Here is an 18,548-nt window from a genome sequence, read left to right as displayed (position 1 = left end):
TAGCAGTAGTAGCAGTAGTAGTAGTAGTAGTAGTAGTAGTGGTAACAGTAGTAGTAGTAGCAGTAGCAGTAGTAGTAGTAGCAGTAGTAGTAGTAGTAGTAGTAGTAGCAGCAGTAGCAGTAGTAGTAGTAGCAGTAGTAGTAGTAGTAGTAGTAGTAGTGGTAACAGTAGTAGTAGTAGCAGTAGTAGTAGTAGTAGTAGTAGTAGTAGCAGCAGTAGCAGTAGTAGTAGTAGTAGTAGCAGCAGTAGCAGTAGTAGTAGTAGTAGTAGTAGTAGTAGTAGTAGTAGTGGTAACAGTAGTAGTAGTAGTAGTAGTAGTAGTAGTAGTAACAGTAGTAGTAGTAGCAGTAGTAGTAGTAGTAGTAGTAGTAGTAGCAGCAGTAGCAGTAGTAGTAGTAGCAGTAGTAGTAGTAGTAGTAGTAGTAGTGGTAACAGTAGTAGTAGTAGCAGTAGTAGTAGTAGTAGTAGTAGTAGTAGTGGTAACAGTAGTAGTAGTAGCAGTAGTAGCAGTAGTAGTAGTAGTAGTAGTAGTAGTAGTAGTGGTAACAGTAGTAGTAGTAGCAGTAGTAGTAGTAGTAGTAGTAGTAGCAGTAGTAGTAGTAGTAGTAGTAGTAACAGTAGTAGTAGTAGTAGTAGTAGTAGCAGTAGTAGTAGTAGTATTATCATGGTAGTTATTAGTAAAGCTGATGAAATCAGCAGCTCCACGCTCACGCGCTCTTTACTTGCCTATTAAATGCCAGGTTTTCCTCTTTCCGTACGTCCCGCATCCAGGAGTCCTATCAGACTCATATCCAATTAGAGGAGTACAAGCCCCATCAGCTATCTGACCCACCAGCAGCAGCACTCCAGCATACGAGTTCTTAAAGCCCAGCACTGAGTGGTAGAACACCAGCAGGTAGGTGAACCACATAGACGCGCACAGGTCGTTGAGGAAGTGTCCCACAGCATAGCTGAGGCGCTGCAGCACAGGCAGAGCGGAGTCCGGCATGGCTCCTCACCCACACAGCCTCCCTCAGCCTCCCTCAGCCTCCCTCAGCCTCCCTCAGCTCCTCCGGTCCTGAACCCCACAGTCCCACTACAGCCCTGCCCTGTGAGCGGGGGCCTCCCTCAGCATGCTGTCCTCGCTGCTGCTGCTGCTGCTGCTGCTGGAGCTCGGCGGTCCGAGCAGCTCTTCATGTCCGGGTTCTTCAGGGACGCTGCTGGGATTCCCCGGGTTCTCCCGGCCCGGTTCGGAGTCAGAAAGTAAAAGTCTCCGCTCCGGAGGTTCAGAGTCAGCTGACAGCAGCGCAGAGTGGGCGGAGCTACTGCGGGACGTCGCACCCCCTCGTCTGATCGGGTGGATTCGTCAGCAGTGCACTCATCAATAAATCCTCAGATATTATTGATTATTGATTAATAAGGAATCATTAGGAATCAGAAATGTAAAGAACTCTCTTCTCCAGCCCGGCTGCGCCTCTTGTTGTTTTGACGCTGCCTCCGTTTGGCCACGTGACCTCAGACGCTTTTTGTTTCTCCACCCGTTTTCCGACAGACAAACAACCCGTATTCAGACTAGTCCCGCCCTCACATGCGTGGGGATTGGCTGAAGTGTTCAGCCTCTCGCGCTGGGATTGGACGATGGCCAGTGCACAAAAACCGCCGGCCATTGTAAAACCCGAGGAGAGCCAATCGTAGCACAGGGGGCGGGGCTTCTGTGAATATGAGTGGGGTAACTGACGCTTTCTGATGCAAGACGATGAACTATATTTTATTTTAATGTTTTATTGAAATGTTATTATTATAAGCTTAGCATTTTAATAGCTCATTTAACGTGATTCAATTATTATTATTATTATTGTTGTTATTATTGTTAGTAGCAGTTGGTGGTGTGGCACAACAGATGACACCAATGCTACCGCTCATGTTATTTGATTATTAGTATTATTATTTATTTATAAATTTGTTTTATGGTTTTATATTACCTATTTTTAATTATTTTTCTACTTAAATGTTTTTTTAAACACTTAAAAACTTGTATATAGTCATTTGTTATTTTCCTTTTTCTATTTTTCATTATTGTTGGATGTATGTGTAATGAAGTATGATTGATATATTTTTTAAATATTTTTTTTTATGTTTTGTATGTTAAGTATGTCGGACCCCAGGATATCAAGATAGCAGCTAATAGAGATCCAAATAAACAATAAACAATAAACACCTTGTTGGAAACTAGGGGTTCGATTCCCAGGCTGGGTGACTATACTGCACTACACCAATAAGAGTCCCTGGGCAAGACTCCTAACACTACACTGGTCCACCTTAGCAATACCTTAGAAACAGGGTTCTCCCAATCGGGACCTTGAATCCAGTTTCCAATCCTGGACTTTGCAATCTGCGAAAGGTGGGAGACTACGTGGCCAATCAGCCACACTAACTGATTGCTTAACCTCCAGCGAGAACCAAATTCAGGACTGGAAACTGGGTTGAAGGACCAGACTTGGAGAACCAATAAAGAACCATGTGAAGAAAAACCTTCAGGTACTGTAAAGACTCTACTCTAACTGAAATGAAGCATTTTTGTTTTATATTACCTATTTTTAATTATTTTTCTACTTAAATGTTTTTTTTAAACACAAACTTGTATATAGTCATTTGTTATTTTCCTTTTTTTCTATTTTTTTCATATTTGTTGGATGCATGTGTAATGAAGCATGATTGATATATTTTTTATGTTTTGTATGTTAAGTATGTCGGACCCCAGGATATCAAGATAGCAGCTAATAGAGATCCAAATAAACAATAAACAATAAACACCTTCGCAGCAGCATTTTTCACTATTCATCACTATTAAACTGTTTGTTTTATTAATTATATTCCCAATTTATATTAACATTTTTATTAAACCTGTCACTGATATCAATATTGGTATTATTATACCGTCTATTGTAGTTCGTGTATATGAACAAAAATATTACTCCTATCAGATGTTAAAGCTAGACGTTTGTGAGAGTAACAGAGAGTATCAGTGAGTCTCTGTCCATAGGAAAACTCCAATAATGCCCTAAATTACTTTTATTTTATTTATATATATATATATATAGAGAGAGAGAGAGAGAGAGAGAGAGAGAGAGAGAGAGAGAGAAATTTTATTATATATGTATATACTAATAAAATATATATATATATATATATATATATATATATATATATATATATATATATATATACACACACACATATACATACATACACATACAGTGCCCTCCATAATTATTGGCACCCCTGGTTAAGATGTGTTCTTTAGCTTCTAATAAATTGAGTTTTTTTCTAAATAATATACGATCACGATGGAAAAAAGAGTAAAATCCAACCTTTAACTCAAGTGAATTTTAAGGGGGAAAAAATAATTATTCTTCATAAAATCACCTGTTCCACAATTATTGGCACCCCTAACATTTCTTAGGAAATAAATGTAATTAAAGTATTTCTGTCAATTCTACAGTCGTTTATGAAGTTGATCAGAGTATGTAGGAACTTTTAATTAGTAATTCACAACTTCCTGTTTCCCTGGGGTATAAATATGACGTGACACAGAGGCCATTTCTCTTCAACATGGGAAAGACAAAGGAACACACCACTCAAGTAAGGCAGATGTGTGTTGACCTCCACAAGTCAGGCAATGGCTACAAGAAAATAGCCACTGACCTCCACCTGTCCATATCTGCTGTCAGAGGAATTATTAAGAAGTTTAAAACAACTGGAACAGTGGTAAACAAGCCTGGACGAGGACGCAGGTTTATTCTGCCACCACGCACAGTGAGGAGGATCATAAGAGAAATAAAAAGCTCTCCAAAGCTCACTGTTACAGAACTGCAACAAATGGTGGCTTCTTGGGGTCACAAAGTCTCCTAAACAACCATCAGGCGCTATCTGCATGCCAACAAGCTGTTTGGGAGGCACAGAAAAACCCATTTCTCACTCACAGTCATAAACGCAGACGTCTGGAGTTTGCTAAGCAGCACTGGAACTTCAACTGGGACCGTGTGCTTCGGTCAGATGAAACTAAGATCTAAGTGGGTCTGGCGTAACACAAGAGCTGAGTATGCAGAAAAGCACCTCATGCCCACTGTGAAATATGGGGGAGGATCAGTGATGCTGTGGGCCTGTTTCTCTTCCAAAGGCCCTGGGAACCTTGTTAGGGTGCATGGCATCATGAATGCTCTGAAATACCAGGACATTTTAAAACACAATCTGGTGGCTTCTGCCCAAAAGCTGAAGATGGGTCGTCACTGGGTCTTTCAGCAAGATAATGACCCAAAACATATGGCCAAATCTACACAGAATCAAGCTCCTCCCATGGCCATCTCAGTCCCCAGACCTCAACCCTATTGAAAACCTGTGGGGTGAGCTGAAGAGGAGAGTGCAGAGGAGAGGACCCAGGTCGCTGGATGATTTAGAGAGATTGTGCAAAGAGGAATGGTCAAAGATCCCTCTATCTGTATTCTCCCATCTTGTGAAACATTAGAAGATTAGATGCTGTTTTGTTGGCAAAAGGGGGTTGAACAAAGTATTAACATCAGGGGTGCCAATAATTGTGGCACACATGATTTGATGTTAAATAATTATTTCTTAATGTGGGATTTTTTTCCTACAGAATAAATTCACTTGAGTTAAAGGTTGGATTTTACTCTTTTTTCCATCGTGGTCCTATATTATTTAGAAAACAACTCAATTTAAAGAACACATCTTAACCAGGGGTGCCAATAATTATGGAGGGCACTGTGTGTGTATATATATATATATGTATTATAGTTATAAAAAATTGTAAGTTTTGGGTTGCAGATATTTCATTTGAGGAGATGCGCTCACATGGGCGCTGATATTAAGCATCTTTATGAATGTGAGGGCTTAGTCACTGCGCCAGCGTGAGAAGATATACTGAACATCATGTGAAGACCAAACTCCTGTCCAGGCAGAACGTGGTGCTCGTGACCTGCTGCTCTGTTAATGATTGAATAATCACAAGGTGTCATTGGGCCCATAACCCCTGCAGAGCCCTTTAAACCGCAGCCACAGCGCACTATATGCACTACACGGACAAAAGTATTGGGACACCTGCTCATTCATTGAGCACATTCATCACTCACTTTCTTTTGAAAGGTATTAAAGGGAGTTAATCCTGCTTTTGTTGGAGTAACCGTCTCTATTGATCAGGAAAGAATACTTTCTGCTCGATTTTGGAGGAGCATTGCTGTGAGGGTTTGATTGCATTCTGCAATCAGAGCATTATTGAGGTCAGGACCTCATCCTTAACTCCCCAAACTCAACCCAAATGTACAGATTCGAGCACCACCACCACCACCACCACCATCATCATCATTATTCCAGAGAACACAGTTCTCCCACTGCCCCACAGCTCAATGCTGGGGGTCTTTACACCCCTCTAGAGTCCTACTCTATTGGCAGTACACTAGAAGGGGTGTCCAGAAACCCTTTGAGCACCTGCATTAACTCTGTATGAGCGTGTATGTAGTAAACACAACATCTCAGGAGGCATAGAAGAAAAAAAAAGCAACATTTAATAGGTATGTAAATCATCATACATCCTCACTCTGATAGGCAACCTCTGTTAATGTTTATAAACCCATATACTCTGTTCCTGTGAAGCTAACTATGATGCAATTTACAACAGTGAAAGAAAGTCAATGCCAACTGACTCCATTTAATGGCCCTGGACCGACCGCACAGTGGAGACCCAACGGAGAAAAAGAGAGAGAGAAGGTTCAAGAGGGCCGAGGACACCTGAAGTGGGCAAGAGTCTCAGAGAGGGACACGTTAGTGTTAAATGGTTTTACTTGGAAAGGCACGAACTATGTTTCCCAGGTAACTTAAACTAATCTGAAAAAAAGCCAAAAAAAGCCAAAAAAAAAAAAAAAAAAAGCACAAGACCTCGTCCACCTCGAACCTCCTCCAAACCCAGAGAACGTCACGTTTGTTCCTGTGGGAGAGAACAGCCTGCTTCACAACAAGAAAAATTCCACTAATAATTCAAAAATCCCTGCATAATTAACTGGTTAAGAGTGGTGTGAAACACTCCGGCCTAGAGAAGCTCGTCGGAACCGCTCACAGTGGTGGTGAATAGAACCATGACCCTCTAAAAGCTTACTACACCTAATGGTCATGAAAACACTGCCTGATGCCCGAGACCCATTTTGAAATGTTGTTTTTTGTTTGTTTTTTTCTTAAATCAATGTCTGATCCATAAAAGGGTTCTCTGAGCAATACCTTAGAAACAGGGTTCTCCCAATCGGGACCTTGAATCCAGTTTCCAATCCTGGACTTTGCAATCTGCGAAAGGTGGGAGACTACGTGGCCAATCAGCCACACTAACTGATTGCTTAACTTTGGGCGAGAACCAAATTCAGGACTGGAAACTGGGTTGAAGGACCAGACCTGGAGAACCAATAAAGAACCATGTGAAGAAAAACCTTCAGGTACTGTAAAGACTCTACTCTAACTGAAATGAAGCATTAGAGGATGGTTCCTTAAACTTGCAGATGGTTTACAATTGGTTCTTCACACCTCAAACCTACAAAGAAAGTTCAGTAAAGATTCTTTAGGGAACCAAAAGAGGATCTTCTATGAATCAGGAGAACCTTTGGGGCTAATTCAAGTAAAAAAATACTACTAATAATAATAATCCACAAATGTGCATTTCCAGATTTTCCACTATTCTACCCTCATCACATAAAACCCAGAAGAGCTGTGTAGGTCTTGGACTTCACAGAATTTTGAATGGAATTTCCTAAACTACAGAACCTAAAGATGCTACAAAGGGTTCCATAGAAGATCTGCATGAATGTTCTGAAGAGAGATAAGAGAGAACCCATCAATAGCTTTAAGTGTAATTTCAGGGTTCTTTACACCCTCAGCTTCACCTTTGTAGCACCTTAATTCTTCAGAGTTTCTAAACAAAATAAACGAGAAACAGCATTAACTGACTGAGGCCACAGGACAACCTTGTTTGGCTCCATAAAGAACCATTTTTGTAGAAGAGGTATGAGTGAAGAACCTTTCAGAGGCGTAAAGAAGGTTCTTGACCAAGTTAGATGTTCTTCCTCTCACAGCTCCTTTCCAAATGGAATCAAAAGGGGTTCTTCTATGGTTTCGCTCAAAGAGCAAAGGGTTCTTCAAATGATGCCATAGAAGATCCATTTTTTGGTTCTATGCGGGATTATGAAGAGCTGTATGAAGAACCTTCTATAGGTTTTCAGAAGTCAAAATAAACGCCCTTCCCCTCACAGCTCCTTTTCCAGATGAAACTGAAAGTGGATCTTCTATGGTTTTGCCTCAAAAGAACCCTTTGGTGGATTTGGATAGTCAATAAAATGGCTATAGTGGTGCTGTAGTCATGGAGACCAACGCCTGGATCCATTCACCAACACTGTAAAGAAATCAGAAGAAATGGGCAGGTTACTCTCACACCATACCACCCCCCACCCTCCACCACCACACTCTGACTGACCTCCTACTAATGAATTTGAAAAGTTGGTGGAATTTCCCTTGTTGACCATATGACCCCCCCAGCCTTTAAAAGTGCAATTGAAAAGAAGAGAGATGCCACGTCGTCCTCTCCGTCTTCCACAGTACCTGAGACCAGCCACTGTGCTACATCACCCACATCCACAAGGAGGGGAGGGAAAACCAAAGGGAACACAGAAGGTAATAAGAAAAAAAAAAAAAAAAGAAGAAGATCTCACACACCCACTCTCTCACTCACACACACACACACACACACACACACACACACACACACACACACACACACACACAAACATGAATAAAAGGGTTCAAACTCAGGGTCCGCCGAGCTCCAAAAACAACTTCATTTTAAATTACAAAAAAGAAAAGGACAGACCATTTACATAAGCAGATTGATTCTGGTGTACACGGCGTTCTCACAGTCAGCAGTCCTTCCTCACCTTGATCCCATAAAATCAAAACACCATGGAGTACAGCTCTTACTCATCCACTATGTGTGTGTGTGTGTGTGTGTGTGTTTAGATGTTTTGTCTTTAAATCTTCCAATAGATGTTTCTTTTTTCTGTGTGATCTAACATACAAGTTTAACCCGTCCTTCTGGAGCTCAGTCTGCTCGTCCTCCACATGTACAAATACACCTCACTCCCCTCAACGCCTCCTCAAAAAGATGGCAGCAGGGTTTCCTCTGTAATACCGCATCAGAGGCAACGTGTGTGTGTGTGTGTGTGTGTGTATTTCGAATTTCAAATGTTCAGAAAGCTTACACACATACACACACACACACATCCACCCCCACCCACCCACCCAAAGAAAGCTTGCCACACCCTCAGCTCCAGTCGTTTTCCTCTCTTTCAGTCGTTGGTTGTGTGTGAGATTGAGCGCAGCAGTGTCTGTGAGAGCTGGAACGTCCCTCAGGCCGTCTCCTCTTCACTTGTGTCGCTGAAGCGCTTTCCTCTTCCTCCTCTTGAAAAAGCAACAGCATCTGGAATTGTACACACACACACACACACACACACACACACACACACACACACACACACACACACACACTCTGAATATCTCATGGACCTGATTTCCTTCTACACCAGTCCATCAGTGAGCAAAGGATCTCCTCAAATCACCCCATCTCTCCACCCCCTCGTCTCCTCAATCGCCCCATTACTACTCCCCCTCATCTCCTCAGCCCCCTTTTCCTACTCCCCCTCATCTCCTCAACCCCCTTTTCCTACTCCCCCTCATCTCCTCAACCCCCTTTTCCTACTCCCCCTCATCTCCTCAACCCCCTTTTCCTACTCCCCCTCATCTCCTCAGCCCCCTTTTCCTACTCCCCCTCATCTCCTCAACCCCCTTTTCCTACTCCCCCTCATCTCCTCAACCCCCTTTTCCTACTCCCCCTCATCTCCTCAACCCCCTTTTCCTACTTCCCCTCATCTCCTCAAACGCCCCATCTCTCTGCCCCCCCTCATCTCCTCAACGCCCCATTCCTCCTCCCCCTCATCTCCTCAACCGCCCCATTCCTCCTCACCCAACCCTCCTCAACGCCCCATTCCTCCTCCCCCTCATCGCCTCAATCGCCCCATCTCTCCGCCCCCTCATCTCCTCAACCGCCCCATTCCCCGCCCCCTCATCTCCTCAACGCCCCATTCCTCCTCACCCAACCCTCCTCAACGCCCCATTCCTCCTCCCCCTCATCGCCTCAATCGCCCCATCTCTCCGCCCCCTCCCCTCCTCAATCGCCCCATTCCCCCGCCTTCCCCTCATCTCCTCAACGCCCCATTCCTCCTCCCCCTCATTGCCTCAATCGCCCCATCTCTCCGCCCCCTCATCTCCTCAATCACCCCATTCCTACTCCCCCTCATCTCCTCAATCACCCCCATCTCTCCGCCCCTCATCTCATCAATCACCCCATTCCCCGCCCCCTCATCTCAACGCCCCATTCCTCCTCCCCCTCCCCTCCTCAATCGCCCCATTCCTCCGCCTTCCCCTCATCTCCTCAACCGCCCCATTCCTGCTACTCCTCATCTCCCCATTGCTCCTCCCCCTCAGCTCCTCAAAGTCTCCTTAACCCATGTTTCCTCCAGCCCATCTCCTCAACGTCCCATTCCTCTCCCACATCTCAACACCCCAATACCCTTTCCACTCCTCATCCCCTCTGCGCGCCCCCTCTCTTTGGGGTACAGGAGGCTGCTAAACTGATAGAACAGCCAGAGTAGGCAGAATAATAAACTGCCAACTGAATAAATGAGCATTTGGGGGAAAGGAATTGTCTGTGAGCAAGCTCCTACTGCAGTGTTGATAGCACGAGGGTGCAGAAGAGGTAAGAACATGTCCTTACTTCGTATCGTCGGCGACTTCCACTTCAGCAGGGGCAGTAATAGGGGCGTTTGAATGACCTGCTGTGGGGTCATCTGTGTTCACCTCACCGTTTGTGGAACTCATTACCTGAAAACCAGCAGAGGAGAGGTGCAGTTTTAGAGCAGCATCCAGATCAAAATTAGCAACACTGTAAAAACACACGTACATAGGTGTCAACCTTTCCAGCATTCCTGTATAAACGCAGATGTATAAGGCTGGGGTGCGGGGAATATAGCCTCAGCGATTTCCTCAAACTTTAGCCAATTATTAACAGCTCCGTCTCAACTGTGGCTCATGCCCAAGTTTATTAGATGTAGCCTAAATTGCTGGAGATCAGACTACACATGGTGATGATGCAGGTATATGGATTCAGCAATCAGCTCCACTCAGAACACAGCCTCCCCCGAACCCATCGGGCCGTGCTTGTGTGTATTTAACAGTGCGAGAGGACGTTAAGCAGATCAATCGTAAAACACAGCAACATTTACCGGAAGCTTCTTTTTCATCATCTCGAGCTTCTGCTCTTGGACTAAACTTGCTAGGACGGTCTGATCTGGCCCTGTTGGTCAGCTGTTCCAGTGGACCAGTGGAACACTGGCTGATTTCTAATAGCCCTGAGATCTTTTTAATCCCCTCCCCAGACTCCTCTGCATCCTTCTCCTTCTTTCTGAAGGCCTCAGAGAGCTCTCTGGATCTGGCCGATAGAGGAGTACTGTATGGCGGTCTCCAGAGGGTGACACCTATGCATTTACAACACATTAAACACCACTCACAGCATCTACAGGGTTCCTAAAATGCTACTGCTAAACAAGGGTTCCCAGACGTCCACAACGTCCAAACTTCACAACAGACACACAGGGAGTCGAGTCTCTTTGGGTCCTGTCAGACATGCACAGTAATTACCCAGAGGAGCTGTATGTGTGAACGCAAATGTCCGAATCCAACCCCCTAGCATGAAGTCCGGGTAATGCCCAAGTAAGTGTGAACAGAGCAGGTCATTTTTCAGGGAATGCACCGTGAGTGTGTTGACGACGTTGCTATGCTATTTCCCCAGCGGACTTTTTGTGGCCTCCAGCACGTGCTATGCAGGGTTCAGCCCTGGTCTAAACCACGCTTCCTGTAGTGAGAGCACGTCCGGCACTGATAATCTACGCATGTACGCTATATGTGCTCAATGACCGACCTGGATATGCTAAAATATGCAATCTCTGGGCATACACTCTCTCTTAAAAACAAAAGGTGCTTGAAATGGTCCTTCAGGCGATCCCATGAGTTTTTCTGGCTCTGTAAAGAACCATGCAATGGAGATGTACGAGTGTAAGAACCTAGAGATACCATATTGTGATAAATCGTGTTATCGTGGTACAAGATATGCTTCTCTAAGCATATGGAGGAGACTGTTATTACTGCTTAATAAACATCTACTGATCAGCTGCAGGTTTCATTACTAACAGTGTAATTAGACTGAAGGGTTCGTTAGATGAAGAGCAGCAGATGTTATAAGTATATGAGTATAAATCACTGTATTCAGTACAGGAGAGGATCTGAATAGTAGTTTATATGAATCTGTCGATACTGATGCATTTAGCAGAAGCTCTTCTCCAGAGCGACTTACAAAAGAGCTTTACTGTTCACCCAAGAAGAACCTCAGCTAGTTTATACAGACTAGAATCCAGAAGATCCTCTAATCTTAGACTCTACTAAACACAAGTCAATATGGAGACCATAATACTCTACTCTACACCCAAGTCCTCTCAGAAGAGGAGGAGGGTCTTCAGTCTGGGTTTGAGGACAGTGAGTGTTGGACTCTGCTGTTCGGACACCCAGGGAAAGTTCGTTCCACCACTTTGGTGCAGGACAGTAAAAAGTCTGGACGCTCGTCGTCCGTGGATCTTAAAGGATGGCGGGTCGAGCAGAGCCGGACTTGAAGCTGGAAGGGCTCTTGGTGCAGATCGGCTTTTGACCATCGCCATCAAGTACGGAGGGGCTGGCTGGTCCAGTCTTGGCTTTGTAGACCAGAGTCAGGGGTCTGAATCTAATGACCTGGGCAGCAGCTACAGGAAGCTACAGTGAAGAGAGAACGCAGCAGAGGAGGAGGAGCTGAACATGGCTGATAAATATCATGTATTGCGAAAAAAATCTTTAAATATCGTACTTTAGTATTTTTTCCGTATCGCCCAGCCCTAGACGTTTTTTCTTTGGCACCAAAGACTTAAAAAAAAACAAAAAAAAAAAAACAGCTCAACCTTTCCAGGATGTTTCCCATGACCAGAAAAAATACAAAAAAAACCTAAAAAACACAACAGTACAATTGACAATGACGCCAACAGCTCCCTACAGCCGGCTGAATTTACGCTGGTCTGGCTTTAGGAAGCATGCAGTGTGAGGCAGAGAGGACAGACAGCTGCACAGGAAAAATGAACAGACATCCAGAGAGCAAGGTAAAGAGGAAGCAGCATTAGAGAGGAAGAAGAGAGTGAGGGTATGCATGTGCTGTGTGTGTGTGTGTGTGTGTGTGTGTGTGTGTGTGTGTGTGTGTGTGTGTGTGTAAGATGCAGGTAGGCACAGAGGGAGAGAGACAGTGTGCAGGGGCTGCAACTATATGAAAAATAAATAAATATATATATTTATTATATTCAAATAAAACATAGTAGTGGGTTTTGGGGCGGATTTTATTTATTATTATATTCTTATATATGATCACATAATTATGGCATGGCCTCCAAAGGGTCCCAGGATCGCAGGTTCAAACCCTACGTCATGCTGCCTGCCGTCAGCAGCTGGAGCCCAAGAGAACACAACTGACCTTGCTCTATCCATGTAGGTAGATCTCCCTCTCTCTCCCCTCTCTAAGATTAGAGGAGCTGAATTTTAGTCTATTTAAACTAGCTGAGGTTCTTCTTCAGTAAACAGTGAAGCTCTTTTGTAAGTCGCTCTGGAGAAGAGCATCTGCTAAATGCCTTAAATGTAAACTCAGCCTGACAGTAATCTTTGCGTTAACGGCGCTACTTTTTTAATATTGTGTTAAACGGAGATTGTGTTAATGTGTTATTATTATTGCGTTATTGCTACTGGGGTGGGCGGGGTCTGCCTCAACAATCACTTAACAACTAAAAAGCTTAAAGCTAAAGCAGCCCTAATGTGTTCACACTTTTGAGAGGGAGAGAGAAAAAGAGAGAGAGAGAGCAACAGACAGGCAGTGAGGGAGAGAGCCACAGACATACGACCAAAGACATAGAAACGCCAAGTCCAAGCAGCACAGCGCACACACCCAGTACCTGGACAGAGCCCCCCAGCCTATCAGCTGTGAGGTGCGACCCCAGGAGCTCTCTGTTGGTGACAGGAGTCGGCTGGGATTCACTTCCTTTGGGTTCTGGCGACTGACGCGAGAGCAATGTGGAGGAAGGGGGTGGGGGGGGGTGATCAAAGGTCAAAAGTGGTGGAGTTGAGGGGGGGGGGGTGAAAGTGTAAAGAAAAACACAAAGAAAGTTTTAAAAAGGAATTCTCTCCATGCAGAAGCAGACTGCTCTAGCTAAAGTGAGAACCGGTGCAAGAGACAGGAGAGGTCAAGAGAAAGAGAGAGAGAGAGAGAGAGAGAGAGAGAGAGCGCAACAGCATGACATGCAGAGATGAGAAGGCCCGCTGAGCTCTTAGCTTGGATGAAGAAACACTTTTGATCCACAAACAAAAAAAACACAATTAAAAAAACAAAAAATAAACGAATGTGCTTATCAATGCAGCTCCACCTGGATCCACCAGACAGGCCTCACTTCAGTCTTACAGCCCTAAAAGCTGCACAACACCGCCATCTAGCTTCTAGCAGTGGAATGAAGAGGAAGACAAATCTTTTATATATTTTATACAGCAGCACTGTGTAGTTCTCCAACTCCAGACTGTCTCCATCTGATCCTCTGCAGACTCTGTTCTCAGCCTCCTCCTCTCACCCTGTTTGTTCCTCAGTGCTCAGGACCCCACAGGACTGACCACCACAGAGCAGACTGTATTATTTTTTGGGTGGTGGGTCAGCATTCTCAGCACTGACTGCAGTGACACTGACTGACCTGGTGGTGGCGAGTGTGTTAGTAGTGTGTTGAGCGAATCAGGCACAGCAGTGCTGCTGGAGTGCTTAAACACTGTCTGTCCACTCACTGTCCACTCTCTATTAGACCCTCCAGCTTGTAGATGAAGGTGAAGGCAGAGACAGAAGCTCTCTGATCTGCTGCTGCACAGCTGGTTTGTGTCGGTCATCCTAGAGTCCTTCATTGGTGCCCACAGGACGTTCCTGGTTGGTGGACTATTCTCAGCACTCCAGCAGCACTGCTATGCCTGATCCACTCGTACCACCAGCCCAACACACACTACTAACACACTAACTCGCCACCACCAGGTCAGTCAGTGTCACTGCAGTGCTGAGAATGCTGTGGGGTCCTGAGCACTGAAGAACAAACAGGGTGAGAGGAGGAGGCTGATAACAGAGTCTGAAGAGGATCGGATGGATACAGTCTGGAGTTAGATGCAATCAATTAGTCAAGATAGGTTTGGGCATCTTAAGTGAGATGCTAGGCTAATTTGCTAACAAACACTGGAAGTGTATGAACACAAATCTCACCCTGATTAATCCTTTAAAACAGCTGCGTAAAGAAAACGATTTAGTCAAATGGAAACAAAAGAAGATCTGGGTGTGTTTTGAGAGACGGGCCGAGAGACGCTGTCGGGCGCATGTTTACAGAGAGGATACTGGTGACAGTCCAAATACAGTGTTTTTAGCAATGTTAGCCTAGCCTCTCCTGTTGTATACTGAAAGCAAACAGAGAGCTCCTTTTGAAGCGAGTCGGCATCCAAACCTGCTTTCTTCTAATCAACGGATCAATAACTTTAGCGACCAATCCAAGCACTTTCTGACCAATCCATGTAGGTTGCTTGTGTGTATGTGAATGCATGTGTGTGTGTTTACCTGGTTTTTGGTCTGCTGCTGTGCTTTATCTCTGCTGGGCTGAAGTGGTGTGTCACTGGGAATGGGTCCTATTGGAGTTGGCTGCATACAAAATATCCCAAAATCTGTATATTAATATATTTCTAACAGCCGATTTGCTGTTAATTTGCAACTCTACTTGCATAACTTGCCATACTGTACTGTACTCTAACGTTCTTTACATATAATTTGTTCTTTTACTTAGCTTTACTTTAGTGTTCTTACACATTTTTTATTATACATATACGTTTCTCTCTTTTTATATTGATACTTATAAGATTATAGATTCGGTAAATGAAGGAACAGCAAGGTAAGAATTTCATTGGACAGCGTTCTGCTTGTTTCTGCTGTGTATATGACAATAAACTCTTGAATTTTAACTCTAGCTGACCGTTAAAAAGATTAACAAATCAGCATGGTCGCTGTTTGAGCAACTATATCAAGTCGAAATGTTCTAAAGACTCCAAATGACTGGTTTAAACTACAAAATAAGCAGGGCGGGCGATTTTGCTGTAGTTTCTGAACAAGCTCTACTACTAACAATACCAGTATCACAAGAAAATGTTATGATACACTGAGTACAAACGTTAAAATTAATGTTTTTAATAAACTGAGAAGGAAGATTTTATGAGACATCAAAAAATAAACCACCATCCAATCAGCTACTTTTTACTATGGTGTTCACAGACTTTCATCATACAGATGTTGTAATGGCTCTTCTTGAGAGTGCTAACACCCATGCTGTACCCAGAATAGTATACTGTGGAGTTAAGAACTGAACATATTCAGGGACATACCAGAGGTTTGCCGACCCAGTCATATTCGTAATCGAAGACGTAGCCGTTACGGTCGAAAAGATCAGTGAAGAGTTTGCGTAAATAGTCATAATCCGGCTTTTCAAAGAAGTCCAGTCTCCTCACATAACGCAGGTAGGTGGCCATTTCTTCTATAACACAAAGCCAGGAGTTAATCAGGAGTAGAAACAGAGCTGAAACTGTGCTATAGTGAAAGTATGGTACTGTATCTCAATCTAACTCAATTAAAGAGCTGAAACTGTACTATAGTGAAAGTATGGTACTGTACCCCAATCTAACTCAATAAAAAGAGCTGAAACTGTACTATAGTGAAAGTATGGTACTGTATCCCAATCTAACTCAATTAAAGAGCTGAAACTGTACTATAGTGAAAGTATGGTACTGTATCTCAATCTAACTCAATTAAAGAGCTGAAACTGAACTATAGTGAAAGTATGGTACCGTATCTCAATCTAACTCAATAAAAAGAGCTGAAACTGTACTATAGTGAAAGTATGGTACTGTATCCCAATCTAACTCAATTAAAGAGCAGAAACTGGACTATAGTGAAAGTATGGTACTGTATCTCAATCTAACTCAATTAAAAGAGCTGAAACTGGACTATAGTGAAAGTATGATACTGTACCCCAATCTAACTCAATTAAAGAGCTGAAACTGGACTATAGTGAAAGTATGTTACTGTATCCCAATCTAACTCAATTAAAGAGCAGAAACTGGACTATAGTGAAAGTATGGTACTGTATCCCAATCTAACTCAATTAAAGAGCTGAAACTGTACTATAGTGAAAGTATGATACTGTATCCCAATCTAACTCAATTAAAGAGCTGAAACTGTACTATAGTGAAAGTATGTTACTGTATCCCAATCTAACTCAATTAAAGAGCAGAAACTGGACTATAGTGAAAGTATGGTACTGTATCCCAATCTAACTCAATTAAAGAGCTGAAACTGTACTATAGTGAAAGTATGATACTGTATCCCAATCTAACTCAATTAAAGAGCTGAAACTGTACTATAGTGAAAGTATGATACTGTACCCCAATCTAACTCAATTAAAGAGCTGAAACTGTACTATAGTGAAAGTATGGTACTGTACCCCAATCTAACTCAATTAAAGAGCAGAAACTGGACTATAGTGAAAGTATGGTACTGTATCCCAATCTAACTCAATTAAAGAGCTGAAACTGTACTATAGTGAAAGTATGAGTACTGTATCCCAATCTAACTCAATTAAAGAGCTGAAACTGTACACCTTTAAACTTATATTACAAATATTACAACTGGTTAATTTTTTTATTGGTTGCATAAACCAAAACAAATTATATGCTGATGTCAGGGGAAATATGAAAATGCTGAATACACTATTTCAATGCAAAAGTGTACACAAAATTGGAAGGGGCAACTGTTCTCTACCTCTGAACGAACCTTTATTAATTCATTTGTATCTGCATTAGCATCTTTGATTGCTCAAGAGAACACCGAAAACCCACCTGGGAAGCTTTCACAGAGCACTTCAATGGGAGTCGCTCTTTTTGTGTCTCCTATTTTCTGATAGCGCTCTTTCAGTGTGTCAGCCTAGAAGAAAAAAGAAGGAACGAGAATAAAAAGAGAGGAACAAGAAAGCCAATCATCATTTTAATTCGAGTCCTGAAATTAAATGGATATCATGTACACTGGATTCTCTGTGTGTAAGTATCAGCGAAATGGATGCTGTAAAAATAAAAAAAGTGACTTTGAAGCACAAGAGAATTTTCAGCTCTTCATTTCTTGTAAATAGGTCAGCCTATCCTCAGAGTGCAGCCGGTGGTTAGACTGCTGCGTCGGCAGCGAGAGGTGCGGCATCACTGTGACATTAGCAGAGTGAGATAAGAGGAATCTCAAAGCCGCAAACTGAAGAAAATGCAGCTGAGGGAAGGTTAAGATAGCAGAAGCTTTCATCTCATCAGTGGAAGATCTCAGAAAACTTCATGTTCCATGTTCACCTGGAGGGTTTCCCCAGTATGCTGGAGTACTGATCAGGTACTGCGTTTGTTTTAAAAGCCCAGAGTGATGAGAAGCACGTCAGCATAAGCCCAGGAAACACCAGCCAGTGGAACAGCAGTGACTACCTTCCAATACGTTAGTCTGTTCATCTGATATTTGTGCTGTATTCAGCTGTATGAACACTGCTCAACCTCTCGTTAGACAAAACACTGGCAGCCAAAACTAACTGCTCACAACATTGGAGATCGGAAGTGGGACCATCATCTGAAGCATGGATCAGAGGGATCAGCGAATGTGCTCCACCTGGAGCAGCTGTGATCTGTTTTAACTGATAGACAACCTGTACTAACCTGTAACTGCCACACAGAGCAGGGCATTTAACATAAACAGTAAGAGACGATATCTAAAGTCAATCATCATAATGTCTAGATTGCGTTATGATTCAGTGTAGGGATGCACAATACACAGTTTCAGCATTGTCACTGCAGTGCAAGCATGAGCAATAGTCACAGCGCAGGCTGTGCAATGTAGTGTCAATGTTGTGGCAAATGAAAAGTAACATTTTTGCGGCTCAATTCACCAAAAATAAATAAACAAAATTAAAATAATAATAACAACAATAACTTATATATCACTTTTAAAATATATTTAATATATATCAGGAAAAAAATGCATGTCAGTGGTTTCCAATTTGGTGCAGCCCTAAATCAGTCCCATCTCCTGTATATTAAAGAGCCCAGTAGTCATATCAATATTTAATATAAAAGGTAAAGGTAAAGGTGCACGTATTTGTCACTGTACAGCGAAATGTGTCCTCCGCATTTAACCCATCTGGTGGTGAACACACACACACACACACACACACACACACACACACACACACACACACACACACACACGT

At 43.1% G+C, this 18,548-nt stretch overlaps 2 protein-coding genes across 6 annotated transcripts in view; both read right to left on the bottom strand.

Moving 5' to 3' along the window:
• The window catches only part of mfsd12a (major facilitator superfamily domain containing 12a), a 30,799-nt gene extending 29,325 nt beyond the window's left edge, over positions 1 to 1,474 (bottom strand). For both annotated transcript variants that reach the window (XM_072691398.1, XM_072691399.1), the window contains exon 1: positions 727 to 1,474. In XM_072691398.1, coding sequence (XP_072547499.1) covers positions 727 to 988 — 262 coding nt within the window. In that variant the 5' untranslated portion in view covers positions 989 to 1,474. The remainder of the gene's footprint in view (positions 1 to 726) is intronic.
• Positions 1,475 to 8,340: 6,866 nt separating this feature from the next.
• The window catches only part of csnk1g2a (casein kinase 1, gamma 2a), a 32,018-nt gene continuing 21,810 nt past the window's right edge, over positions 8,341 to 18,548 (bottom strand). The window contains exons 7-12 of one of the 4 annotated variants that reach the window (XM_072691386.1): positions 17,155 to 17,239; positions 15,646 to 15,794; positions 14,831 to 14,911; positions 13,155 to 13,256; positions 9,857 to 9,963; positions 8,341 to 8,503 (exon numbers count right to left, since the gene is read on the bottom strand). In XM_072691386.1, the coding sequence (XP_072547487.1) occupies positions 8,449 to 8,503; positions 9,857 to 9,963; positions 13,155 to 13,256; positions 14,831 to 14,911; positions 15,646 to 15,794; positions 17,155 to 17,239 (579 nt within the window). In that variant the 3' untranslated portion in view covers positions 8,341 to 8,448. The remainder of the gene's footprint in view (positions 8,504 to 9,856; positions 9,964 to 13,154; positions 13,257 to 14,830; positions 14,912 to 15,645; positions 15,795 to 17,154; positions 17,240 to 18,548) is intronic. The other 3 variants (XM_072691387.1, XM_072691388.1, XM_072691389.1) reach the window with 3 other exon arrangements.

This window comes from Salminus brasiliensis, chromosome 11 (assembly GCF_030463535.1).
Source record: "Salminus brasiliensis chromosome 11, fSalBra1.hap2, whole genome shotgun sequence".
NCBI classification, from domain to species: Eukaryota; Metazoa; Chordata; class Actinopteri; order Characiformes; family Bryconidae; genus Salminus; species Salminus brasiliensis.
The sequence above is the reverse complement of the archived record's forward strand: the minus strand, read 5'-3'. Positions and strand labels throughout refer to the sequence as shown.